The sequence below is a fragment of the Zootoca vivipara genome, chromosome 10, assembly GCF_963506605.1.
Source record: "Zootoca vivipara chromosome 10, rZooViv1.1, whole genome shotgun sequence".
Lineage (NCBI taxonomy): Eukaryota > Metazoa > Chordata > Lepidosauria > Squamata > Lacertidae > Zootoca > Zootoca vivipara.
This window is the reverse complement of record NC_083285.1, coordinates 7,007,143-7,034,219: the sequence shown is the minus strand read 5'-3', so window position 1 is coordinate 7,034,219 and position 27,077 is coordinate 7,007,143. Positions and strand designations below refer to the sequence as shown.

General features: G+C 42.4%; 1 protein-coding gene across 5 annotated transcripts in view; it reads left to right on the top strand.

Moving 5' to 3' along the window:
- The window catches only part of SRPK2 (SRSF protein kinase 2), a 93,939-nt gene that overhangs the window by 32,229 nt on the left and 34,633 nt on the right, over positions 1-27,077 (top strand). Inside the window, exon 2 of one of the 5 annotated variants that reach the window (XM_035126845.2) lies at positions 1,499-1,562. The exons of the other annotated variants lie outside the window; for them this stretch is intronic. Coding sequence (XP_034982736.2) covers positions 1,525-1,562 — 38 coding nt within the window. The 5' untranslated portion in view covers positions 1,499-1,524. The remainder of the gene's footprint in view (positions 1-1,498; positions 1,563-27,077) is intronic. 5 annotated transcript variants of the gene reach the window in all.

Genomic DNA, 27,077 nt, shown 5'->3' with positions numbered 1-27,077 from the left:
AGTCATGGGTTTCCCCAAAGAATTCTGGGAGCTGTAGTTTAAGTGTGCTGAGAGCTGTTAAAGTACCTTCCCGCTGTAGCGGTACCTATTTATCTACTTGCACTTTGAGGTGCTTTCGAACTGCTAGGTTGGCAGGAGCTGGGACTGAGCAACGGGAGCTCACCCCGTTGCGGGGATTCGAACCGCCGACCTTCTGATCGGCAAGCCCTAGGCTCTGTGGTTTAACCCAAAGCGCCACCCGAGTCCCTGCTGAGAGCTGTTAGGAGACCCCTATTCCCCTCAGAGTTCAAGTCCTAGAGGGTTTAATAAACAATCTCTCTTTGCAAGGAACTCTGGGAATTGCAGTTCTGTGAGGCGAACAATGGTCTCTTAATAACTCTCACCCCAGTTACAAAGTACAGCTCCCAGAATTATTTGGGAGAGGCCATGACTGTTCAAAGCAGTATCACTCTGCAATAAATGTATGGTCTCAATGTGGCCATAGTTGGCACTAAGACTGGTTCTCTTCCTTGCTGAAATTCATTTTTAGTTGTTGTTTTTCTAGGTATCTAGCATATTGTTGCTGAATGTTTCAGTATGTTTTGCAGGAAAACTGTTAACATTTGAAACATATTTCATACATATTAAGTGTGTAGTTAAATGTTGCAAGTTTTATGACATAAAACTAATGAGAAACCGCTTAGAAAATAGAACATTTGAAAAAAATTAAAAAATGTATAAGCTTTGATTTTGACATGGAAATCACAGATGGTATGGCAGTTCCCTTCCCCACCCTTCCCAGAAAAGAGAGTAAAATTGGTTATCCTTTTAACATCTAGTTGGTGTTCTCAGACAATTTCAGCTTGGGGAAATATACCTAATATGCCAGCCCAGGTCTGAGGGTGTTGCTGTTTGTTGGTTGAGAGCATTAGAAGGGGGAAGCTTCAGATGGGAGAAAATATTTCTTTTTACTTTCATGATTTGGTGGCCTATGAATCTGGAAATGCAGGTTATTTAATACTGCTCATTATTTCCAATCCATATATTAACATGTAAACACCTTCCTTCTGACAGCGCTTCAGTCCCCCTCCCCCAACCTGGAATCTCTTGAAGCGATGACATATTTCAGCAAAGAGATTTCTTGCTGTCTAGCTGTATATCTCAATAAACCATTTGTTAGATTTTTCGTAGTAGCTGGAATGTGCCTCTGCATGCAGTCTGTTCTCAGAATCATCTGGCAAATGTCTGTTCAACCTCAAAAGAGGAAACACCCCTCTGTGTAAAAGAAATGGTACTTCCTGCTTTCATAAACAGTCATGTGCATAGTTTAGCAAGGCCTGATGCCTCTGGAGCTTTTTCTTTTATAGCACCATAGAATCTGCCTCTGCAGAAGTACAGTGAATCTTGTGGCTTCATTTGGAACAAAGGGGATTATTAGGGGGAAAGATCTCTCTCGAATAAGGCATTGGAAAACAAGGGCAGGCAGTCTTTGGTTGTGAATATTTTCTGATTTTTCCAGAAATCAAGCAGAAGATTGAGCTGCTGATGTCAGTTAACTCTGAGAAGTCGTCCTCTTCAGAAAGGTACAGCTACATCTCCTGCATGAACAATTAATGGTGTAGTAATGCTAAGACGCAGTATAGGGTATTTCTCCTGTCAAGTGTGCCAGTTGTGTTGATGTATTGCATGCTTGCCATTGTAATTTATTAAATGAATCTGTGTTGCTGGTTAAGCTTTGCGACAGTGGCAAATGCTTATTATTTCATGTTTTTTTTGTTTTTTGTTTAAATGAGGGCTAATCTGTGCAGCATGCAAATCCATAATACATCTGGTACATACGTGTTTATACTGTTGCTGCAGTGTGTGTGTGTTTTAATCCAGATTGAGAGATGTTACATGCACACACACACACACACATGCATATATCAGATAATGTCACTTAAAAATAGGATTGTACTTGAATTTAGGCTAGGAGAAAATAAATTCTGTTAAAAGCTGTATGTTAGGTTGAAAGGGAGTGTCCTTTGCTAATAGCTTAGGAATTGCAAACCTATGAATTAGTCACATTCCGTGTGAGAGATGTGATCCTGCTTCAAGTCTGTGCTAGGAAATGGAGCAGTCACTGCATGCAGTAATGGTTCATGCCTGCAGGTAAGGACAAAATGACTCAGAACTGTTTTTAGAACAATCATTTTGTCTGTCAATCTGCTTCTAATATCCATTAGTAATTTAATTTCACATTATTTATGTAACCTTTTGGTTTTCTTGGTATGTAGCATGGGTATCAAACCTGTTCAACCATCTTTGCTGTAAGATTAATTTTTGACACTAGAGTATATACTAAATAAATTATGTTTCATATGTAGCAACACTAGTTCTATTACTAAACCTACATTAATCTTCCCATCTCAGATCTATATTGCGATATCCATTTATTTTATAGGAGATGATGGCATAATTATTGATTCAGTAAACCTAAATTCTGATTTTATGTTGAATATTCATCAAAATAAGCATAAGAGAGCACAGTTCCAATGCAGTAGATGTATCTCAGCTAATCAGGATATAGGGCATATAATTAAAACAGAGCCTCACTGTATGCTTTGTATAGCTTTACAATAATAGCCATTTAATTGGATTTGTAAATTTTAAAAGGGAGAGCAAGCTACTGTAATCAACCAGGATTGCCTTAATTTTATAATAGAGATGCAAGTTATTCACAGCAAAGAAAAATGCATAAAATGGTGTGTGGGGTGGAGTAGGGGATCAAGGAAGGCACATTTTCATTTTGGTGATTTTTTTAAAGGTGTATTTTCAGAATTGAGAAATGTAATTAAAGGGTTTAGTCGTTTTGCTGTAGAAATAGAAACTCGGAATTAAAATGCTAATTGGGTTGTGTTCAGTTTTTCCATCCGTAACCTGGTTCTATATGAGCTATAAATGTTATGCCAATAAAATGGAGGTGATGACGTTAGGGAAGAGGATGGAGATGAAAATAGCACAGGGAAAGAATGCCAACTATGATTTTAGGTTTTCTCTTAAAAAGAATGGCACTGATACTGGGGTGAAACCAATGAGAGCTTTGTTGTGTTTGATATATACAGTATGTGTATTTATATATATATATATATAATATACATACATATATACATAATGAAGGAGCTGATACCTCATGCTGTTCAGAAATACATTTTAACTATGAGATGAAACTGGCATCTAATTGGAATTAATCTTCTTCCTTAATGCATAAATGCACATAATAAGATAAGGAAGAAGTAAATTTAAGGGCAGACATTGTGCTAATGGACCATGAGAAATGTCCTTGATTGGCAAGGAAAGCAACAGTGTATATCATAATATGAATATAAATGAATGTACAGTATAGATATATATTTACAAACTGTAAGTTTTAAAGACCACATTGTGTATTAGCTATAGTCAGACAGGAAATGCTAGATATTTTAGCCTTTTGATATAATTTCATAGACATGTAGTTTATAAAAACCACGGAACTGCAGAAGTATGTCTTTTTTGCATTGCTCCCAATGTAGGGAGTGTTAGTTACACCTAAACGAGACCAACTTTTTCTAGATTGGTCCTGTGTGAGTTAAAAATGTATTTTTTATGTTACTGACTACAGGAGATAATAGTATTTCAGAATCTCTGTGTCATTTTTTAAATAAATTACATGGGAAATGTAGATTAGCACTATTATTATTATTACTATTATTTATTTATTTTGCTAGCAGGTAGGAAGTCTAAAGTTTGGGATTAGTGTAAAGCGAACATAAGCCCCGAAAGCTGCAAACTCAAATGAAGGTGTGTGGAGACTCTGTACAAACTGACAACATCAATAAGGATAATATTTGTGGTCTGTGTGTCAGAACACACGTGGAAAACCCTGCTCCTGCACTAAACATCTTTAGAACATTCCAGAGCATGGTTGAAAAACCCGTGACCCTCTAGACCAGGGCGGACCAATGAGTGGCCGTCGGGACCTTTTTAGGTGGCCCTCGACAACCTTTGATGCCCCCTGCCAAGCCCTGGTTTTGCCTACCCAAAGATGGATATGTGAGCCACTGGGCTTTGGGAAGGTAGTGTGAGGGTCATGAGAAGGGTCCCGGAGTCCCTCCTCCTCCTTCCCAAAGCCTAGTTAGCACTTTCCCAGCTTTGGGAAGGATGTGGGAGGGCTCCAGAATGCTGCCAGAGCCTCACACCTCCTTCTAAAGGCTGATGCCTCAGTTACTTGCTTTGGAAAGGCAGCACAAAAGCTGGGGCGGGGGGCATCAAATTTTGGCCCCCCTGCCTGCATGACAAGGCAGTGTATGACCCACAGGTTCCATGTTGAAGTACTCTTGCGACCCACTTAGTATGAAAAATTGGATGCCCTGCTCTAGATATTGTTGAACTTAACATCCGCCTTCATCCATAAGCATGGATCATGGCGTTTGAGGGCCGCAGGTCCCTCACCCTTGTTCTAGACCTAGAGCTAAAAATCTTTGACTTTTGCACATTCACGACTATTGGACAATGCGTGAAAACCTGTTCATGCTGCTAGTTTGGGCATACTCTCCATTCTTTCATGTGAATGCTTGCAGTCATTGGTGTTTTTTTCACACATTTGTTTAAACTCTCATGAATTGGAACAGTATACAGATGTCTGATCATACAGTGATGGGGTTTTCCAGAAGTGCCTTTGATGTCCTAAACCAATTGTGTTTGGGCTCTGATTTAGCATGTTTCGCTTATATTTAGTAAACAAAATGTTAAAATACACCACATTAATTTTACATGCTGTATAAATATCTCAAAGGTTTTTCTAATTGCTGACATTGAATTTATATTTTTCATTTGGATTTTTTTTAAATAAATAAAGCACATATAGGCCCAATTCACATATCTTGTTAAAATTGTGTCCATACTGCTCTTGCTATTCCCAAGTGGGTGGAAACCTACAAACCTGTGCTTGTGATTCATTTCTCTCCAAATTAACTAGGAGAAGAAGCTGCATTTGATATGTGTGAAATCAGCACTCTGGTTTTCTTTGCACTCTGGGAAGAGATATGCTTGCTTGTTCACAGTAAGCCAGAGTTACCCGTGCTGTGCAAATCAGGCCCTGATGTGAGTTATTTTTAACAAATTGATACTATCTTAATTGGAATATTTGGTAATAGTTCAAGAAATGCAGATAAATAGCATACACATCTCTAAAATGTTCTAAATTTTAACAACAAGAAGAGAACACATGAATTTTAGTGTGTACCCAAAGCGGTAATGTAAATGCATGCTTTGTAGGGATAGTCACCTGAAATTGCCTGGTTTTACTGGGATTGTGTCCATTATGTTAGTAATTACCTTTATAAAACAACACATTTTTTAGAAATGGAATTTTTTCTGTGGAATAATATAGTGTTGGGGAAATTTCCATCTTGAAAAATGTTCTGCCCCATATCACTACACACACTTTGCAAGCTTTCACATTTAGGCTGCGTTTCTATGCGGACTTTCCTTGAATTACTGTAAACTCCATGAAACATACTTGGATTTTCTTCTGAAAGAACATGCATAGGATTATGCTATTAGTTATGCCGTGATAGGAAAGGGACCTAGTAGAGTAATCATAAGAAGAGCATTGGATTTGGAAGGCTTCAAATTTGTTAGAGTTGAAGATTGTAGTGCTGGAAAGCAACTAATCCATGTCATCCAAAATGCTGATAAACTTTCTGACACCACCTATGTTCCTAGAGAAAATGACTCATCAGGATTGGCTCTCTAAGACTTGGTCAAACTTAATACTTTCTATGCTGTTTCATACCCCTTTAGCTCTTAAATTAATCAAGAACTATCTATTTATGAGTCCCTTCTCCATCTATCTTTTTTTTTAAAGACATGTTTACACATATACTCTAGTGTTTAACTTGCATGATACTCTTTGCTTCCTTTGATCATGCTATATTGTTCTGGTCTTAAAACTGGGCTCGATCTGTTTGTCAATAATTGGTTTTGCTTCCTTGTTTTGCATCAGCCTTTTGTTGGGTTGATAGACTTAGTGAAATGATATTTTTTTTTGAAAATGCAGACCTATGGACTCTTGCCTGCCAGCCATTCTATAAAGGTCTCAACAAAAGATGATTAATACCTTAGTGAGAATTGATTTAGTTGAGATTCCTGCATTACATGGGGTTGGACTAGGTGACCCTCAGGGTCCCTTCTATGGTCATATGAAGTAGAGGATGAATGCTTCAGATAATTTGGGACGGGAGGGTGTCCAATATGTTTCTGTATTTGGGATTATTGTGGTGGAGTTTTCTTTTGGCATTTCTGTTGGAAGTTAGTAGTAAATTATCCCTGCTAATAAGTACAGACTTCCCAGCTCCCCCCCAAACTTTACCAGTTGGCATTCATGCATGTACCTAAATATGGCAAGACACCTTGAGCAGTGATCCGGAAAACTCTTGCAGTTACTCACTCTCCCCCAGGGAGTAGCACTGCTAGAAGCAGCCTTGATGCCGTCCTCTCTATGCAAATAGATTATGATGTTGGCTCCCTGAAGAATGCACCCATCGTAGATCTGCCTCCTCCAAACATAGTGAAGAGGATTTCTGGCTGTTAATGTGGCTTGTGGCTTGTTACTCTCCCAGGGTGGGTAAGAGTGAACCAGCTTGGTGTAGTGGTTTGAGTGGGAAAGAGTTATGTACAATACCTTGAGCTCCTTGGAGGAAAGGTGGGATATAAATATAATTGACTGACTGACTGCCCTGGGAGAAAACATCTAAGTAGCATGCGACTTCCTCTTCCTGATATTGCTACTGTGTTTCTCCGAAAATAAGACACCGTCTAATATTTATTTTTCCTCAAAAAACAACAACAACACGGTGGCTTATTTTCAGGGGATGTCTTATTTTTTTTATTACGTGTCCAGCCTAGCCTCTTCCTTGGCGCCCTCCAGAACTGCGCCTATCACTATGTCTTATTTTGGGGGTATGGCTTATATTGCACAAATGCTTAGAAATCCTGCTATGGCTTATTTTATGGGTATGTCTTCTTTTTTGGAGAAACAGGGTACCACCCGCCCTCTTACTGTTGCTGGGAGACCATTGCCTGCCTCGGCGTTGCTGTTACTTCCCCCACTGTTTCTTATCAGAAAAGTATGATAAAAAGGCAAGGGATGGATGATAGCTGCAGTAGGAGGCTGTGGAGTTGTAGAGAAAGGAGAGTGAGTATGAAGAATAGGGAATGTGAATTGCCTGCACCAAGGGAGCATTCAGTTTGTTTTCCCATCCCAAGTTATTCAGAATTCCAAATTATTGCTGAATCAAACATAAAAGTAGGCTGAGTAGGGATTTGCACCTGGATTTCCCAGATAAAAAACCAAATAGCGACCACTGCAGTATGCTGGGTCACAGAGTGCTTTAATGTTGTGCTACCAAACTAATTGGTGGTTTGGAGCTGAAAAATACTCAGACCAATACTCAAAATGAGCAAAAAGGTAGGGACTTCATGGTGGAGGATGGACTATAACTACCGGTACATATAAATGAATAATAAGAATAAGGAGTTTGAGAGAGAGCACTTTGAGAGAGACCACGGGTGGCGCTGTAGTCTAAACCACTGAGCCTAGGGCTTGCCAATCGGAAGGTTGGTGGTTTGAATCGCCGCAACGGGGTGAGCTCCCGTTGTTCGGTCCCAGCTCCTGCCCACCTAGCAGTTTGAAAGCACATCAAAGTGCAAGTAGATAAATAGGTACCGCTCCAGAGGGAAGGTAAATGGCGTTTCCGTGCGCTGCTCTGGTTCGCCAGAAGCAGCTTAGTCATGCTGGCCACAGGTGTCTGTGGACAAATGCCGGCTCCCTCAGCCTATAGAGTGAGATGAGCACCGCAACCCCAGAGTCGTCTGTGACTGGACCTAACGATCAGGGGTACCTTTACCTTTACCTTACTTTTTCTCTGCTATATACATTCACACCAGACCCTCCAGATACGAATTAAATTCGTTCTGGGGGTCCGTAATTAACCTGAAAAGTCCGTAACTGGAGGAGCCGCTTCTGCACAGGTGTGTGTTGTGCTGAGCTCTTCAGCGCATATGCGCAGGGCCAAACCTGGAAGTATACACTTCCGGGTTTGCCGCGTTCACAACCTGAAAGTTATGTATCCAGAGCGGTACGTAACTCGACGGTCTACTGTACTTACTTTCAGTGTTCCCTATATGTTCCATATTTACCCCCTTTTGAGGTATTTGATCTTTCAGAGCAAATGAGTTGCTTGCTTTCCTTGCTGCTTCCACAACTCAAGTGATTGCCCCATCTTGGGACTCAAGAAAGAGCTAATAAAAATGATGCTAAAACCGTGAAACAGGATGCGAAGCAAAAGAACTCCGAGGCAGTTACTTCAAAATGCACTGTCCATGTGATCTTATTAGCATCTAGAGCTCCACTGTTGAACCTTGTGTTGCAGGAGCTGTAGAGTTGTACCTGCTGACCATTCTCCAACATGGAAGCAAATGGAGGAGCTTTTCTTACGCAGAAGTTTCCTCTGCATATAGGAGCTCCTGTGTGGTGTGCAAGTGCATGCACCAGAATTACTGGTTTAGGATATGCCTTTGAAACCAAGAAGGCATTTCATACCCTACTTCTGCAGTAAATTGTCTTTTCGGTAAATATACATAAATCTTTAATCCTGTAGCAGCAGGCATAATTTAGTTACACTGTATATTTGGGAAGTGTGGTACAGTATAGGTGTATGAATATAACTGTGATGGAAGGGATGCAAATGCACCCAGAGATTTGGGTGGTTTTCATATGTACAGATCCCATTGCCAAATAAGCAGCTTTCAAAACTGAGCAGCACCTTGCTTTGCAGGCTGCTGTGGGCACCGCAACCGGTTAAACTGCTAATAGTCCCAGCTGCATCTCTCTTTCTTGATACATTTGTGGCTTGAAAGAGCAAAATACATTTTTAGAAAATAACGGCCTGTTACTTTTTTCTTTACATTTTACATGATTTAGCCTAGCTTACTTTCATTACTTTGACTGGATGACCCTTGGGGTCCCTTCCAACTCTACTTTCCTTGATCCCCCCCCCAGCCCCCAATTTCCCCCCTCAGAGTTTATAGTAGAAGATAAATTCACCTTTTCAAAACAGCTTTCTATCTTCATGTGTGTTTATTTCCACTTTGTTTTCGGTGGCTTTTTACTACTACTTATTTTTGTGTTTTGTATTATTATCAGCGCTGTAGAAAATATTTACTTTAGACATACAGCTATCTTCCTTTTTTATTTATCCTTTTCAAAACAGCCAAGTTAATAGAAATTTTCGTTCCTTTCTGACTTTCTGCTCTGTTTAATGCTAACATTGAAGCTTCTGTGAAGATGTTGATGAATGAAAAGTGGTAATTAGTATCTCTGAACCCAAATTCAGAATCTGCAGAATCTCCTCATTGTACTTCCATGAAAAGGAGTGGGCTGCTACACATTCACACATAAAGTCTTAAAAATATAGGGATTCACCTCCTTGGAACAAGTGATATGAGCATATCCATATTTGAAGTGTTTCCAATCAATTAAATATGCAGATATAAGCAGTATGGTGTGTATATTCAAAATAAAAATTTACATGGAAAATACTAAAGTTTTAGTGATTAATGGTGTAATCCTATGCACATTTGTTTGTGAATAAGTTGTATTGAACTTAGTTGGACGTAAATCTGCATAAGATGGGCTCCATATGTAATTCTTCCCCTCAGGAGCATAATTTCATGCCATTTTCCCCTCCAATTTAGGTGGGGAAAGTTTCTGGAGTATGATAAATTAAAGCAATGTCTTTCACTCCTTTCTCCCCCCTGAGACCTAACTGTTCCAAGAGTACTTAGCAGTCCAAAACTCTTTTTTGGACTGCCTGAAACCCTGAGCCAGAGCACACCTGCTAAAGACTAGGGATAACACTGTGACATTTTGTTGTGGGTTCCCACTTGTCTATACGTACATAAAACTCCAGTTCAGAAACTCCTGTTCTCTTTGGTATTTGAACAGCTGGACATAAAGAGTTGCATGACGTAATAAACTTTCAGTAGATTTTCTGTAAACGTTTAAGACTCCCTAAAAATGAAAATAGTTCATGTAATCAGTTGGCATATAAGTTAATAATTACCGTATTTCCAAAGCAATATTTTCAATCAATCAATCAGATTTTTTAAAATAAGTGAACATTTAAGCAGGGGCTTCAGCAATTGTGTCTACACCCTCAGCTTCTATTTACACAGTAATCATGAGAATCCACAATGTGAGGTGGATTCTGAGCATTTTGCTCATTGCTCTTACCTTCTGTGTAGGAGAAATTACACAGATGATTCTCCCATTATTATCACAGTCGTTTCCCTGGTACATTTATTCTTGAGCTGCTGCTGAGTAACTGATGTTTTCACAGTTGCTTATGGATGCAGCAATTAGTGAACCAGGACTAGTACTAATACTTGCCGCCTATTGTCATATGTTGGGATTTGCATTGATGGTCTTCTTCCTGGCCTCTGTGTGGAAGACCCACAGTTGAGTTCTGCTTGTAGTAATTTGTATGTGTGTATACACTGACTGGCTTTGATAACTTTTATGTTGCTGCTATCAGTTACATGTAGTGTTTAAGGTGCTCATTTTACGTTGACAAATAACAAATGCCTTGTTGGCCTAAAGTGAAACAATGCAATAATTAGAAGTTGTGGTGTTGGTTGGCATTATATTCAATTTAAAAGGCAGTCATTTTCAAAGTGTCATGTGGATCTTCTTAAGGGAGCATGGCCTGTCTATCACGGTTCTCAGTTAAAAAAATTCCTTCAGTAGCACCTTAAAGACCAACTAAGTTTATATTTTGGTATGAGCTTTCGTGTGCATGCACACTTCTTCAGTATCTGAAGAAGTGTGCATGCACACGAAAGCTCATACCAAAATATAAACTTAGTTGGTCTTTAAGGTGCTACTGAAGGAATTTTTTTATTTTGCTTCGACTCAGACCAACACGGCTACCTACCTGCAACGGTTCTCAGTTGATCAGGTTAGAATTCTTACCTCAGGGCCACACTAGAAATAAATAAATGAGGCAGGATATTGATCCGCAATCTCTCCCATAATAGCAGCTACATGAACTGGGGTTGGGAGAGATGTTGATTGGGGCTGAAGAAAGGTTTTTGACCTCTTCAGGAGAGCCGACTTGGGTGCCCGGTGTGCATGACGTCATGATGTCACATTGCAATGCCCTGGCCTCAGAACCCAACTTCTGGTACCACCGGAAGTCAGGTTCCAAGGTCTTCAAAGGTCTTGGACAGCATCTCCAATGCCTTGTGAGACTTCGGACAGCATCTCCGAGGCCTTGGAGATGCTGTCTGAGGCCTTGAGAGACCTTGGAAATTGCATTGGGGGCCCTGCAGTGTGGGGGCTGAGCACCCACAACAAAAGTTTTGTGGGTGCTCAGGCTCCCAGAGCCTCCTATAGTTTGAGCCCCTGGACCTCTTCCTGTCCCATGTTCCAAATTTAAATCTCTTCTCAGTTGCTGTTTACTTGCTCATTGAGGAAAAGAGATCATCCAAGGGTGCCACTTTCACTTAAGACATGGTAGAAACACTGCAGGGTGCTACCCAAAGTGCCGCAATGAGAAATCCTGATTTGTATTTGTATTGAATGCACAAAAGTTCATTGGAAAGATAGCCTCAGTTTCTCATACATTCTTAAACTCTTGCGTATCTGGCAATCGCCAGGGGACAACCGATTATCTTTGGTTCCTTAACATTTGGCTTGATTGGGTTCAGGGGCATAGGAAGGGGGGGTGCAGGGTGTGTGGCCTGCCTTGGGTGTCATCCTTGAGGGGAGTGACAAAATGGCACACCGTGGGGGTTGGTACTTACCACGGGGCTTGGCCTGCAGCGCGCCTGAGCCACGTGTCTCTCCTGGGAGTAACACGGTGGCTCAGGGTTCCGTGCTGCCCAAAACGGCAACGTGGGGCTTGCATCTGCCAGGCGGACTCCATGGGCAGCTTGCCACGCTGCCCCCCTGGGCGGATCGCCACGGCACCCCATGCACGGCTCGCCCTGCCCCCATGGGTGACTTGCCCCCGCCCCTGCTGCTCTGGGTGCCAGAGCAGCTAGCTACACCCCTGATTGGGTTAGGCAGAATACTGTACTCTGTCATTACTTCTAAAGAGGTACACTGTAGAAGGCGGCCTGTCTCATCTTCTTGATTGAGTACTGGGGTCAATGAAGCAACTACTTATTTTTCCAATAGCTTTGCTTTTTTAGGATTCTTTCCTCCAGCACTTCATGCTATGCATTCATGTGTCCTGACTTCTTCTTTTTCGTTTTTCTATTTAATTGCTTGCCATGTAGCTGGGGGATGAAAATGAACAATGACAGCTCAGTTGTCTTCTTCTGCTTTAAAGTCAGTGTTCACTTTAAATTTTGCAGCTGAAGGCTTAATAAAACGCTTCCTATGTAGTATATAGGGAGCAAATATTTTGAGATGCCTCACTTAAAAATACTTAGAAACTAAGGGTTAATTCCTCAGTACTCTAATAAAGTATTTCAAAGGGGTATGTACACACTACCTTCATACTTGATAGCTGGCTCCTATATCATGTACTCCAGGATCCAAATGCATAATATAAAGTGAAGTGAACTTACTTTAATTTGATATAAGCTTCAAACAGTTACTTCCTGATTTGGGGAGGCCTGATTTGAGATAGCTTTAAGAACACCTGCATTAATTTGTTATAGTTTGAAGACCCTCCACATTGTAAACCCAAGAGCAAGGACTGTCTGGTTTGTAATGATCGGCATGCCATTCTCGAAGCCCTTCTTTGCAGAAGAAAAAATAAGTGAATCTGATTAGCTTGGTTGGTTAGACATTGGTACTGCTAATGCCAAGGACACAGGTTTGATTCCTGTATGGATGTGTTGTAAAAATTTTGCAGAGCTACACGGCCCTAGAATTAAGTGGATCCTTGACCCAGGAAGAGTCCAGGTATCCTGGCAAGCAGACAAAGTTTAAGCGTCTCCTGCCCACCAAATAACAGAGACCAAACCAGGACGTGCGAAGCAAGGCACTTTTATTTTTGCTGTTGCAACAGGGTCCTTCCTCTCACACAGGAGAACAAGGAAGGAACCCCAAACAAAGATGTCTTGTCCTTAAAAAGAGATTTGAAATTGGTTTCAGCCCACCCCCCAGAAGCATCATCCATATGTCACAGAAGGGGTGTAGCCCAAGACCCCTCTCCCTAGATTCATCATAGGTACATCATGAAAGGGGAGGTCTGGTGGCAGTAATCTGAGCATCCTGGACCCTGCCCCCTGCCCCCAAAACCTAATCAACAAAATTGAGAGATATTTACATTTCCCTGTTTCCCAGCCAAGTTAATCACACCCTTTTGTCTGGCAGTCAGGTATCAGGATGCCAGGGATTATCACTTTAATTCCTGAGACAATGAGAAGGTTCCCCCCCACCCCACTTCTTCCTTGCAGAGGAACACCTGGTCAGAGAGAGTCAAAATGGTGTCAGTCAGGCCTGTTTTCCTGTGCTGCTTCAGACATGTTTCTGTACATTCATGTACATGTTTTATGAACAATTATTATATATATATATATGACCTCAAAATTCTTATAACAGATGCATATTCCTGCGTGGCAGGGGTTGGACTAGATGATCCACGGGTTCCCTTCCACTTCTATGATTCTATGAAATAAGTACAGATTTCTGAATTAGCACAATTACAATCAGCTCAGTTTTCAAACTCAAAAGAAATAGCACAAATGGAGAATGGAAGGAGGAAACAAGCAAATTCAGGTGTGAGATATAGATCACTAAAATAAATACAGCTGCTTAGAACTGTGGCTGTTAAATCTGTGTGAAAGCAATTCACCAGCTTCGACTGTTTCAATTAAAAGAGCAAAATAATTGTTCATTAGAGGGAGGGTTTCGTGGGCACATGAAAACAATTGAGAAATGAAAGTAGGTTGGCCATGCTCGATATTGATCAAGGTCAAATTACAATTATGATATAACTTTTGTTTGTGCAAGCTACATTTAAACCTCTCATCAAGGAAACTGCTTAATTTTGAGGGACTAGGAAGTAGTGATTGTAAAAGATGTTCAGAGGTCAGTTTGTATGAATTGTCTTGGTTGGCCGATTTCCAAGACGTTTTACTGAAATATTTTATTTGTTTATTGAATTTATTTATTGCATCTTTAGACTGCCTTTCTTTCCATGGAATCCCAGGGCAATGTAGACAATATATAAAAACAATCCTCCCCCCCCCTCACCCAAAACACATACAACACAATTTAAACCCTGCTTGCAATGGGTGGATAAAGAAGATGTGTCTTTACCTGATGCCTAGAAAGTCAGTAAAGATGGATTCAACTGTACTTTCATGTTGCAGTCCTTGTGATCTTACATTGTTAGCATTGCTACTCTTAGACAACAGTGCAATGAAAACAATTAATTGGCTTTCAGTGTGCCACTCAAGGCAGAAGTTTTCCAAGTTCTCCAAAGGTCAGAAATGTTGGCTATAAAAACAAATGTGCATTTTTTGCTTAGTGCTCAAACATTCACCCTTGAAAATTTCTGTGCACATTGTAAGTTCTTAGGAGAGGGTTTACAGAAAAGTAAATGATAAATTATGAAACTTCCCAGCATCCTGACATCCTAGGGGAGAGGAGCTGACATAAATTTAGGGTTGGCATTTTAATTTGGAACTTTCTAAACCACCTCTAACCAGCTGTAAATGTAGCAAATATACTGCATTTAATAGTTCTGTACCAGATTGTGATTGATTAATTTTATTTGCTCATTATATTCCCCTCACCATAAAGGCAGTGAATCACTGTCCAACGTAGTGCAGGGTTGTTCCCTCTGGAGCTTATCAGTGCTGTGTTTGAATTGTCTTGAGGGCTCTCTACGTTGCAACACAGACCTGCTCTTGGTACCTGACATCTCAGGAGCTGTGTTTGATTGGAATATTGTCTATTGTAAGTTATGTTGTGATGTTTTTGTTTTTGAGGAGTTGCGTGAGTTGGGGTAGCTGACGCTGTTAAACAAATGAGACAAAAATATGAAACTTAATTGATTAAAAATAAATTAATCGGCTGCAAAGGGGTTTTCCCAGTACTTCTGCAGGATGTTTAAGATTGGGCAAGCTCCTCTAGGAGAAGGGAGTTCTGTAGTTGTGGAGTGGCTACTAGGAATGCTTTCTTTGTGCTTTTGCCTATATTGGCTTAAGGCACATGAAGATCAGGTGTCATTTCCCACTGTAGTGACTGTGTATTTGGTCTATCCTTGGGTTGGGGTCTAGGATGGTGGTGTCAGATAGAGTCTGGGGCACTCGCATTTTTAGGAGAGTTGTTAGGTCTTGAAGATAATCAACCAAGTAAGAGTGGGCAGGACAGAAGACAGTTGAACAGAATCATGGAGAGCTCCCTGTAGGCCCAAACTCACCAGGAGTGAATTGTTGCCTTGGCAACATGGTTCAGTCTTAGGAGAGATAGCTGACCTGATGCCCTACTCTCTCTAAGGAGCTATTTCATGTTTTAACAGTCCATTGCCCAACTTTGCAGTTGCTTGCTTCTGTGGCTTGAGGATGAGTGCTGCCTAGATGCAGTGCCTTCTGAGCTAGAGGAAGAAGGCCACACCTTTTGGTCTGGATAGTCTGGGCATATGGCTCCCCAGGCACTGCCTCCTCTTCCTCTGACCAGGATTGTGGCCCAAGAAAACAACACTATGATGAGGAAAATAAGAACTGATGGTGTTCCAGATAGTCTCGCTCAGGTCATTGTTACCAAGAAAGCAATTGAAAGCCACTGCAACCATGTAGCATGCATATACCGGTATGTGTGCCAAGATAGCTACCCCTTAATGTTAATGTTTGACATGTTTGTGTAAAAACCTTAAATAAAATGTTTCAAGGTGCATGCGGGGGGGGGGCAGGTAGCTGTTAACATTCTGCACCAGTCACATTTTACAGAGCTTTGGAAAACAGTCCTATGTACCGTGAACCAGGGTAGTCAAGAATCAAGGTTTAGAATCCATAAATAGCAATTGCTAGATAGGCCTTCATGCCAGAAAGTACTGTGGAGAAAAATAATGTTAATGTGCTGATGAGCTGGATCCCAATAGTTTTTAACTTATTGTATCTCCTGTGACATTCTGGAATGTATGTATGGGTTATCATCCCAAGCTTGGATAGGAGGCTGGTGTGTAGAAAAGAAGAAAAACTGTTTGTTTGTTTGTTTGTTTGTTTGTTTGTTTGTTTGTTTTAGAGAATTCACAAGCCACCTTTCAGCAGAAAAAAACTTCTAGAGTGGTCTGCAGGTTCAATAATGAGTGATTGATTCATTCCTACAGTTTCTAGCTGACTTTTAATGAAGCATACTATAATATACTGTACCTGCAGAATGCACCTGTGTTGCTTCTAATCCGACATCTTCCTTAAAATCTGTCCTGGAGTTGAGGACCTGAAATGGCTTGGGCAGACCATAGGATGAGCATCAGTTTGCTACCATGTGTCCTTGTCTACACAAATATTCTGCTTCAAATGTATATCCAAGGAATGTGTGTTAAGTATTGAAACCAAGAATCATGATGTGCCATGTCAAAACCTAGATTTTCCAAGACACTATTTTATTTATTTATTAAATTTATATCTTTCCCCCCTTCCCCAAAAAAGCCCAAGGAGATGATGAATCAGAGTTTAAAGTAATTAAATATTCATTTTATTACAAAATACACATACAGTATTAGATACCATACATGCACAGCAATCATATTGAACTGATAATTTCTTCACTAAATCTATAGAAGGAGGAGATGGAAAGGACTGCGACAGAGCAGACTGTGTCCTTAAGAATAGAAAGTTTAGACATTCAGGATTGAGTTCCTAAAATGGACTGATGATCTGTTACTTCAAGATGTTATTTTTATTTTTTGATGATTACGTTATCTCCAACCACAAGGTATTGCTACTTTGCTTCTGTTGACCTTACTTTTTACCTTGCTCTCCACATAAAATGTAATTCCTAGCTTTGCTACTATAAAATACCTCTGTGTTTCTCTTTGTTTCTGTTCTCTTTCTTACAGGGAGCCTGAGTTCTTTGGTTAAGACTAGAGACAGATCTGTCAAACTGGTGGATTTTATAACTTCAGCAATGTATTTCTGTACTGAATTTATATCCTACTGTTCCTCCCAAAGGAACCCATGTGGGATTAGCTGTTTTATCTTCTTTGTCCCAGCAGTCCCAGGTGCAACTTGAAACCTGCATGGCACCCACTACATTCTCTCTCCTCCTACATACATGCCACACTGGCTTTTTTCACCCAGCCAATTTTTCTCAGTGCCGCTTTTGCATAATATTAATTGTAGTGTAGGTGCTGTTTGATTACTGGCTGAGCCAGTACAGCTGGGGTGTGGGTGTGGTCCAGGCCTTGCCCTAGGTCAGGGGTCAGCAAAGTTTTTGTGGCTTGGGCCGGTTCATGATCCCGCAGATGCCGCAGTGTGCCGGAGTGTGCATGCATGCGCAAACACTATTTCCAGTGCTCCTTCCAGTGCAGAGGAGGCGTGTGCAGCTTCCCATTGGCTGCAGGAGCCGGCCAGCATCGTGGAAGGCGGTCCCAGCTCTGCTCCGCGCCGGTTTAGCGCAGCGCATGGGAGCAGACCGAATGGGTGGCGGGGGTCCATGGGCCGGTTAAATGACCCCCATGGGCCGCAGGTTGCTGATCCCTGCTGTAGGTGGTGGGGTCATCCTAAAGGGTTGATCGCTTAGGTCAACACATCATGGAGTCACGGGGCAGGGACTCACCCCCCCCCCAAGTCAGGATGTAGAATTGTAGGCAGGGGAGACAGGTCTCTGACTCTCACCTGGGGTTAGTTTGTTTTGGTGAGGTTCCCCCAAGAGAGGGGTTGGGGTAGGTGGGTGGGGGAGAGTTGTAGTGGATTGGCCATCTTCCTTCTGATAGTGTGTGGTGTGCCTACTACTTACCTTTAATTCACTATCTGTGGCCCTAATATCTCCATTGTATATGGATAGTCCTGAATGACTTCAATATCCATGCGGAGGCTGCTGCTGGGCCTACTTGAGACATCTTGACGTCCAAGACAACTATGGACCACTTTCAAATGGTCAACAAATTTCAGGCAGGGCACACCCTTGATGTGGTCTTTGTCCCAAGTGATATGAGGGATGGATTTGAGTATAGGAGTAGTGTAATGCATTTTGTTGTCATGACTAGACCATTATCTGGTGAGGCTTGGACTGTTCAGAATCCATATGTCTTTGAGGAGTATTTCCCATTCCAAGGAATATCTACATAGCCTGCCTCCCACTAGGCTTGTCGAAGGAAGTGGGGTACAAGTCAGTTGTATTTCTTGTTGAAAGAGCATTGAAACAGCATTGCACCTCTGTGGTTCTTGTGATACTAATAAGTAAAGCAACTGGAGGAGCAGCAGTAGCAGCAGCTACATGGCCTATTGGGGCACAAAAGGAAGGCTTCAAAGGCAGAAAATAAAAGTACCCTTTTATTTTCTTCTTTTCACCTAGCATCTTTGGGTGTTTAACTAAGGATCCTTAAGCAACCACTTGCCTGTTTATGCTGTCCAAAATGGAACAGGCATGGTGGGAAGGTGGCACTCCAATCTGAACCAGGAGAGCATCCTAGCCAAAATACCTACAGAAACATTGCAGAAGCAATCTAACAGAATGCTAGCCAGTGTACGAACATGTAAACAGCAGCCAATAATAATTTTGTCTCTTTGAAAGTAAGCTTTGGCAAAATAAAAGTTAGCTGTAGCACTTTGAATGAAGAAAAGATGTTCATCTTGTTGCTAGAGAAGGGAGAGAGATTGAGTAGATTTATAGATCCTGAGAGATCTAGCTAGTTTTTTTCCTTTTTCCTTTTAGTGACTGTCTCAACAAGGTCAAGCGGAAAGCCAGTTCTTGTTTGGAAGTACAGTATACAATTCCTTGTTTCTGCTTGGGAGCAAAAGGAAATACTTCAATCCTTCGAAGTATGCAACATGTTATTATTACCGTGTTTCCCCCTTTTTAAGACGTAGTCATAAAGTAAGCCATGGCAGGATTTTTAAGCATTTGAGAAATATAAGACATACCCCGAAAATAAGACATACTTCCACACCGCGGAAACCAACCCCCACAGGCACCTCCACTCACAGAGTCACTCCTTGCAGCCGGCACTGCAGGAGCGCGCTCAGTTGTGAAGCCATGCTCCAGTCAGCTGTTCTGCAGCACTCCGACGCAGCGGAGGCGGCAAGCACGGGGAAGAAAATGGCGTTTAAAAATGCCATTTAAGAGGACCCTGTTTCTTGTCTCCCTGAGGGCAGCGGTCCCGGTGGCGGGCAGCCCCTCTGCCGCAGGAAGACACTGTAAAGTCTCCCTGGAAGAAGCAGTGAGCCCAGCTCCTCGATTCGGCGCCGCTGCGTCTCCAGCATTTTCTCTATGTTCTTGAGTTCTCCACGGCCCGGTTGGGGCTCTCCGAGCCGGGCACCCCGGGGCCGCCCCCCCCCGCTCCCCCGTCCATAGAGAGTGAGAGGAAGAGGGGCGCGCGGGCACATGGCGCAGCGCAGCGGCTGGGGCCCCCAGCTCCTGATCGCGGCAAAGGGCACCACCCCGCACCAGCTACGGACCTGCCCCGCAGCCCGCCGAGGGCTGCCGGGCTACGGCAACCATCCTGCCTGCGGGAGCCTCGGGGAAAGAGCCTGCGGGAGCGCGAGGAAGAGCCGCTACTGCCGCTGCTGCAGAGGCACTGCGAGCGCGCCGCCCGGCGAGCCCAGGGTGAGCTCCAGCCCTGCGGGAGGGGCCAGGCACGGAGCAAAGGGGCGACACCGGAGGGTGGCCTCGATGAATCCCGGCCTGGCGGGCCATCTCCCGGCAGACTCGAGCACAGCCCGCCGCTGAAGGAGGCGCCGAGCGAGAGTCCTCAAGGCTGAAGCACTAAGGAAGGGCTCGCGCTTCCCCTTCTCCCTCCCTACCACCGGCGCGCGCTCCCCTGGGGAGGGGGAAGGGGTCAGGGGTGTTCAGATCACGATCTGGAGAGAAAGGGGCGTCAGGGGCGGGGAGGGGAAAGGTTGCATGGAGTTTGGTTGGGGCGCTCCCTTGGCAACAAAGTTTCCCGAGGCCCAAGACACATCAGAGAAGATGTCTGCAGCTGCAAAGGCAACTGCAAAAACCCTCTCCTTAATTTCTGGCTTGGCTGCGAGGGAAAGCGTCAGCACTGATTTTGGGTGCCGTTAAAGGCGACATGTTGAGAGATGCGCGCTATGAGGGGCAGGAAGCAAAAACTCCTGTGAAGTTCCCCTGCACAAGCACCCTCGAAAGGAGCCACCAGTCGCTGCATCCTGGGAGAAGCGTGGTGTTGCTCCTTCCTCGCCATCTCCAGGGGTGAGGGAGAGGAAAGCCCCCTTTCCTTGACAGCCACTGGGGTCCGATATGGGGGAGTGTTTGCCCACAGACGGCAGCTTGTTTGCCATCTCTTGTCGGTGGCAGATGGCTGGCTTTCTCCTTCCTCCCTCCCTCCCCACGCATGGGTGTGTGTGTGTACCGTAAAAACTGTATCGGTAATAATAATAAAAAGACATCCCACCAAAAGTAAGCCACCCTGTGTTTTTTTGAGAAAAAAATGTTATAAGACGGTGTCTTAAAAAAGGGGAAACACGGTATACTCTGACATTCGTGTTCCATAAATTCTCCCAAATGCCCCTGAAATAAAGTTCATTATTAAGATCACAAAAAATTGTTTATCAGCAACAAGCAGAACACATTGGCAAATTTAATGTAAAGAAAAGTAGGCCCTGCATTGGAGTATCAGACTAATATACAAGGGTTTTAATTAAGTTGAAGTAGATATTTGAGGATGCAAGAAGATCCAAGATTATAGACAAAGTGAGCAAGCATTTAACCAAAACTAATTAGGGCATTTTTTGTTGTTGGTGTTTTTCTGTTAATCACAAGAATAGCTGGAGGGGGGTAGTTTTTAAAATGTTTGTAAACAGTGATAATAGTGTGGGAGTATGATAATTAAACCCCACTAAAAGGCTGAAGTATTAAGTGCAACTGAACACTAATGCAATGTAGTGAAGAATTAATTCTGAAGAAAGTAGTCACTGTAAAGTAAAATTGAAAAGTAAAACTCAAATCAAATCAAATCCGTTTATTGTGAGGACCATGCCTGTACACAAATATCAACACAACAATAATTAAAAATATTAAAATCCATTTCATAATATCCCAACAAAACCTTCATCCCACAAAACACGAAGAGAAGGAAAACAAGCAACGAGTTAAACAGACGATGAAGGGGTCTTTACATTGTCATCTATAAATCTTTCCCTGGCTTTCATGGCCTTCATCACAAAAACCGCTACCGCGTGGGTAATACGTGGGTTTGCATCAACCAACAAAAATTTTACTCTGTCTTCAGGATTGATTATGGAGTTGGGTATAATTTGCAGCATTGCGTCTCTAAAGCCCGAATAAATGGGGCAATAGAGGAGGTAATGTATAAGATCCTCTTTAATTTTCATAAGGCAAGGGCATAGACGATGTTCTACTGGGGTTTTTGTGAATCTACCGGTCAAATATGCAGTTGGCAATGTTTGAAACCGCACCATAGTAAAAGCTCTCCGAAGGGTGGGATCAGTGATCTCCACCAAGTAGTTGGCACAGATTTTGACTGCTTTTACTCGGGGAAACCAGTAGGAAAACCCAGAGTTTTTTATCTTCGTGGTGTCCAAAAAGGCGTCTTTTTCAAATATCCATTCCCGAACTTTATCAGGGCTCCACAGTTTGAGAGTATTAAACTCAGGTAGATTGTATCTGGATAGAATATCTAATAGGTTTTGACGCCAAGTAGTATTATGTTGTAAAGATACAAAGGCTTGTTTAGCCAATAAGGTGTTCGAGGCATCTGCGAGGTTGGTGAAAAAAACGCAGAAATCTTAAGTGGGCCCTGGCAGACACAGAAGGTAATCCTACTTCCACTCTTAGGAAAGCTGCCGGAGTACTCTGAGGGAGGCCTAGAATTCTTCTGAGATAAAAATTTTGGAAGATTTCCAGCCGTTCTAGCAGCTTCTGGTTCCATCCCCAGAGTTCTACCCCATATAACATCTGGGGAATCACTTTACCAACAAAAGCTTTTAGTGCCGGGATCACCAGTTGCCCTCCCCTTGAATAAAAAAAGCTGAGCAGAGCACCGATTGTCCTACGTGTTAGAAGGGTCGCGGCCTTGAAGTGGGCAAGCCAGCTAGATGTAGCTTGGAAGGTGATACCAAGATATTTAAAAAGAGGACACTGTTCAATTATGCGTTCATCTAAAGACCATCTAAATGTGTGGCGAGCTCTAGTAAACACCACAATTTTTGTTTTGTCATAGTTTATCTTTAGAGAGTTTTGGGAACAATAAGCTGCGAGCCCCTCCAGCATGCTGTGTAGACCCCTTCGAGTAAGTGCCATGACAGCCATGTCATCAGCATATAGCAATATATTCAGGTGTTTGCCTTCCAGGGCAGGAGCTGATGACTTGTACTTCGCCATATGCTGAACAACATCATTTATATAAAAGTTAAAGAGGAATGGCGCTAACAAACAACCCTGTTTAACCCCTTTCCCCAGTGGCAGTGGGTCAGTATAGTTGCCTGACATCCCAGTTCTGATTTTAACTGTGGTATCTGTATGTAACTCTCTAAGTATTTTGAGAAGTCGTCTGTCAATATCTGTTTGATATAGTTTTTGCCATAATTTGTCCCTACAAATTGAGTCAAAAGCAGATGTAAGGTCTACAAAAGCCACAAAAAGTTTGCTCTTATGTACCTTTGTATACTTATCTATCATTGTCTGTAGTACCAAACAATGACCTGTTGTGCTATGGCCCTTTCTGAACCCTGCCTGTTCCGGATTAAACAAGTTAGAGTGGTCAGCCCAGTCAACCAGTTTATTTAGCAGGTAACGAGTATAAAGTTTATACGCGATGTCCAGGAGACTTATGGGGCGGTAGTTTGAAGGGTCTTGGGGGTCTCCCTTCTTATAGATGGGGGCTACGAGACTCAGTTTCCAGTTTGGTGGGATTCTGCATGTATCATTTATTACCGTAAAAAGTTGGGCCAAAATAGCGGCCCACCACTGGGCATTTAGTTTAAACACCTCCGGGGGAATCATATCCTCACCGGGAGCTTTGCCATTTTTGAGTGTTTTAATTAGCTGTAAACATTCTAATTCGGTAACAGGATCCCAACCCATTAATAGATCGTTTTTTAAAAGGAGGAAACTGGCTTGGTTTAACAATGTTTGGAGCTGTATATAGCCGGGAAAAATGTTGGTACCATAAGTTAGATGAAATACTGTTGGTTGCAATTTTCCCTTTGGGTGAAACTCCCTGAGCAATTATTTCCCATAATTTTTTGTCGTCCCGCAATTTGATCGCTTTGTCAAGTGCCTCCCATTGTTCCTTTCTGTAGAGGGATTTCTTAAATTTTAGAGTATTTTTATAATGAGAACGCCACCTGTGCAGGTTTTCCATGGAAGACAGAGTCCCTTCCTGTTTTACCTTATTTTGTAATTTTCTAAGCAAGGATCTTAGATTCCTGCAGTCTCTGTCGAACCAGGCCCTTGAATTGTTTTGTTGTTTGGGAGGATTGGAGTTCGTAAGTAGTGGGAAGAGCGACTCTGAGACCCGCTGGAATGTTGAAAAGGGGTCAGAATTAGATAAAATACACTGGTCTCTCAAGGCCAGTAAGTCTGATGAATGCAGGTGTTGTTTGATTTTAGATTCCAGGTCGCTGTTCCATTTACGCCTACGGGGGGCCAGAGTTGGAGGTGGGTCTACACAGTGATGGTGTAGCGGATCCTCCAAACCTGAAAAACCGAGGGAAAGGGTTATTTTCACCCAGAAATTTTATGGCAAGCTCTAAAGATGTCCACCTATATGAGCAATGAAAATCAGCATGTGCCGCAGAACTTACCATTTCTCTTCTTCCTCATTCAGTCCATTGTGCATGCCCTGATCCTCCAGAGCAGGTTTTGGAGTCCACTGGACTGTAAGGAGAGGAGAAAAAAGGAAGAGAAAGTGCCCTTGCACTACCAAGTGCCTCCATATGCTGTGCTGGATGTCACCCAGTGACTGAATTACATTGTCCTGTTGGTTCCTTAAAACATCCAATTATGAGATGGTTGGCTGCAGTGATTGACATTTCTACTGCAGACATGTACGGTACTTGTGCTTGCAACGTGTGCTTTGGTTTTGAAATGTAGTTTAGATTCAGTTTCCCTAGAGAACGAGGCTTTTCCTAGTCTATTTTAATGCAATTCAGATTTTTTGTTGTTTAGTCGTTTAGTCATGTCCGATTCTTTGTGACCCCATGGACCATAGCACACCAGGCACCCCTGTCTTCCACTGCCTCCCGCAGTTTGGTCAAACTCATGTTTGTAGCTTCGAGAACACTGTCCAACCATCTCGTCCTCTGTCGTCCCCTTCTCCTAGTGCCCTCAATTTTTCCCAACACCAGGGTCTTTTCCAGGGAGTCTTCTCTTCTCATGTGGTGGCCAAAGTATTGGAGCCTCAGCTTCAGGATCTGACCTTCCAGTGAGCACTCAGGACTGATTTCCTTCAGAATGGATAGGTTTGATCTTCTTGCAGTCCATGGGACTCTCAAGGCTCTCCTCCAGCACCATAATTCAAAGGCATCAATTCTTCGGCGATCAGCCTTCTTTATGGTCCAGCTCTCAATTTCATACATCACTACTGGGAAAACCATAGCTTTAACTATACGGATCTTTGTCGGCAAGGTGACGTCTCTGCTTTTTAAGATGCTGTCTAGGTTTGTCATTGCTTTTCTCCCAAGAAGCAGGTGTCTTTTAATTTTGTGACTATTGTCACCATCTGCAGTGATCATGGAGCCCAAGAAAGTAAAATATCTCACTTGCCTCCCTTCTATTTGCCAGGAGGTGATGAGACCAGTGGCCATGATCTTGGTTTTTTTGATGTTGAGCTTCAGACCATATTTTTGTTCTCCTCTTTCACCCTCATTAAAAGGTTCTTTAATTCCTCCTCACTTTCTGCCATCAAGGTTTGTGTCATCTGCATATCTGAGGTTGTTGATATTTCTTCCGGCCATCTTAATTCCAGTTTGGGATTCATCCAGCCCAGCCTTTCGCATGATGAATTCTGCATATAAGTTAAATAAGCAGGGAGACAATATCCTTGTCGTACTCCTTTCCCAATTTTGAACCAATCAGTTGTTCCATATCCAGTGATCAGGCACTCCCATTTCTTTAAGAACTTGCCATAGTTTGCTGTGGTTGACACAATCAAAGGCTTTTGCATAGTCAATGAAGCAGAAGTAGAAAGCTGGAACTCTCTAGCTTTCTCCATAATCCAGCGCATGTTTGCAATGTGGTCTCTGGTTCCTCTGCCCCTTCGAAATCCAGCTTGCCCTTCTGGGAGTTCTCGGTCCACATACTGCTTGAGCCTGCCTTGTAGAATTTTGAGCATAACCTTGCTAGCGTGTGAAATAAGCACACTTATGTGGTAGTTGGAGCAGTCTTTGGCACTGCCCTTCTTTGGGATTGGGATGTAGACTGATCTTCTCCAATCCTCTGGCCATTGCCGAGTTTTCCAAACTTGCTGGCATATTGGGTGTAGCACCTTAACAGCACCATCTTTTAAAATTTTAAATAGTTCAGCTGGAATATCATCACTTCCACTGGCCTTGTTATTAGCAGTGCTTTCTAAGGCCCATTTGATTTCACTCTCCAGGATGTCTGGCTCAAGGTCAGCAACCACACTACATGGGGTGTACGAGACATCCATATCTTTCTGGTATAATTCCTCTGTGTATTCTTGCCACCTCTTCTTGATGTCTTCTCCTTCTTTTAGGTCCTTACCACTTTTGTCCTTTATTATGGTAATCTTTGTACGAAATGTTCCTTTCATATCTCCAATTTTCTTGAACAGATCTCTTGTTTCCCCCATTCTATTGTTTTCCTCTATTTCTTTGCATTGCTCGTTTAAGAAGGCCCTCTTGTCTCTCCTTGCTATTTTTTGAAAATCTGCATTCAATTTCCTGTATCTTTCTCTATCTCCCTTGCATTTTGCTTGCCTTCTCTCCTCTGCTATTTGTAAGGCCTCGTTGGACAGCCTTTTTGCTTTCTTGCATTTCCTTTTCCTTGGGGTGGTTTTAATTGCTGCCTCCTGTATAATGTTATGAGCCTCCATAGTTCTTCAGACACTCTGTCCCCCTAATCTAAATCCTTAAACCTGTTCCTCACTTCCACTGTGTATTCAAAAGGGATTTGATTTGGATTGTAACTTACTGGCCCAGTGGTTTTTCCTACTTTCTTCACTTTAAGCTTGAATTTTGCTATAAGAAGCTGATGATCTGAGCCACAGACATCTCCAGGTCTTGTTTTTGCTGACTGTATAGAGCAGGCATCCCCAAACTTCGGCCCTCCAGATGTTTTGGACTACAATTCCCATCTTCCCAGATCACTAGGGATCATTGGAGTTGCAGGCCAAAACATCTGGAGGACCCGCAGTGTGGGGATGCCTGGTATAGAGCTTCTCCATCTTTGGCTACAGAGAACATAATCTGATTTTGATGCTACCCATCTGGTGATGTCTATGTGTAGAGTCGTCTCTTGTGTTGTTGGAAAAGAGTGTTTGTGATGACCAGCTTGTTCTCTTCACAGAACTCTATTAGCCTTTGCCCTGCTTCATTTTGAACTCCAAGGCCAAACTTGCCAGTTGTTTCTTTTATCTCCTGACTCCCTACTATAGCATTCCAATCCCCTAGAATGAGAACATACTTCTTTGGTGTCATTCCTAGAAGGTGTTGTAAGTCTTCATAGAATTGGTCAATTTCAGTTTCTTCAGCACCGGTAGTTGGTGCATAAACTTGGATTACTGTGATGTTAAAAGGTCTGCCTTGGATTCGTATCGAGATCATTCTAGCATTCAGATTTTACTAGCATGTATTTTACACTACCTGATGTGTTTGTGTCTGTCTGGACTGGTGGAAAAAATCATAACAGTTTAAAATGTTTTTAATATTGTGTTTTAATGTTGTAA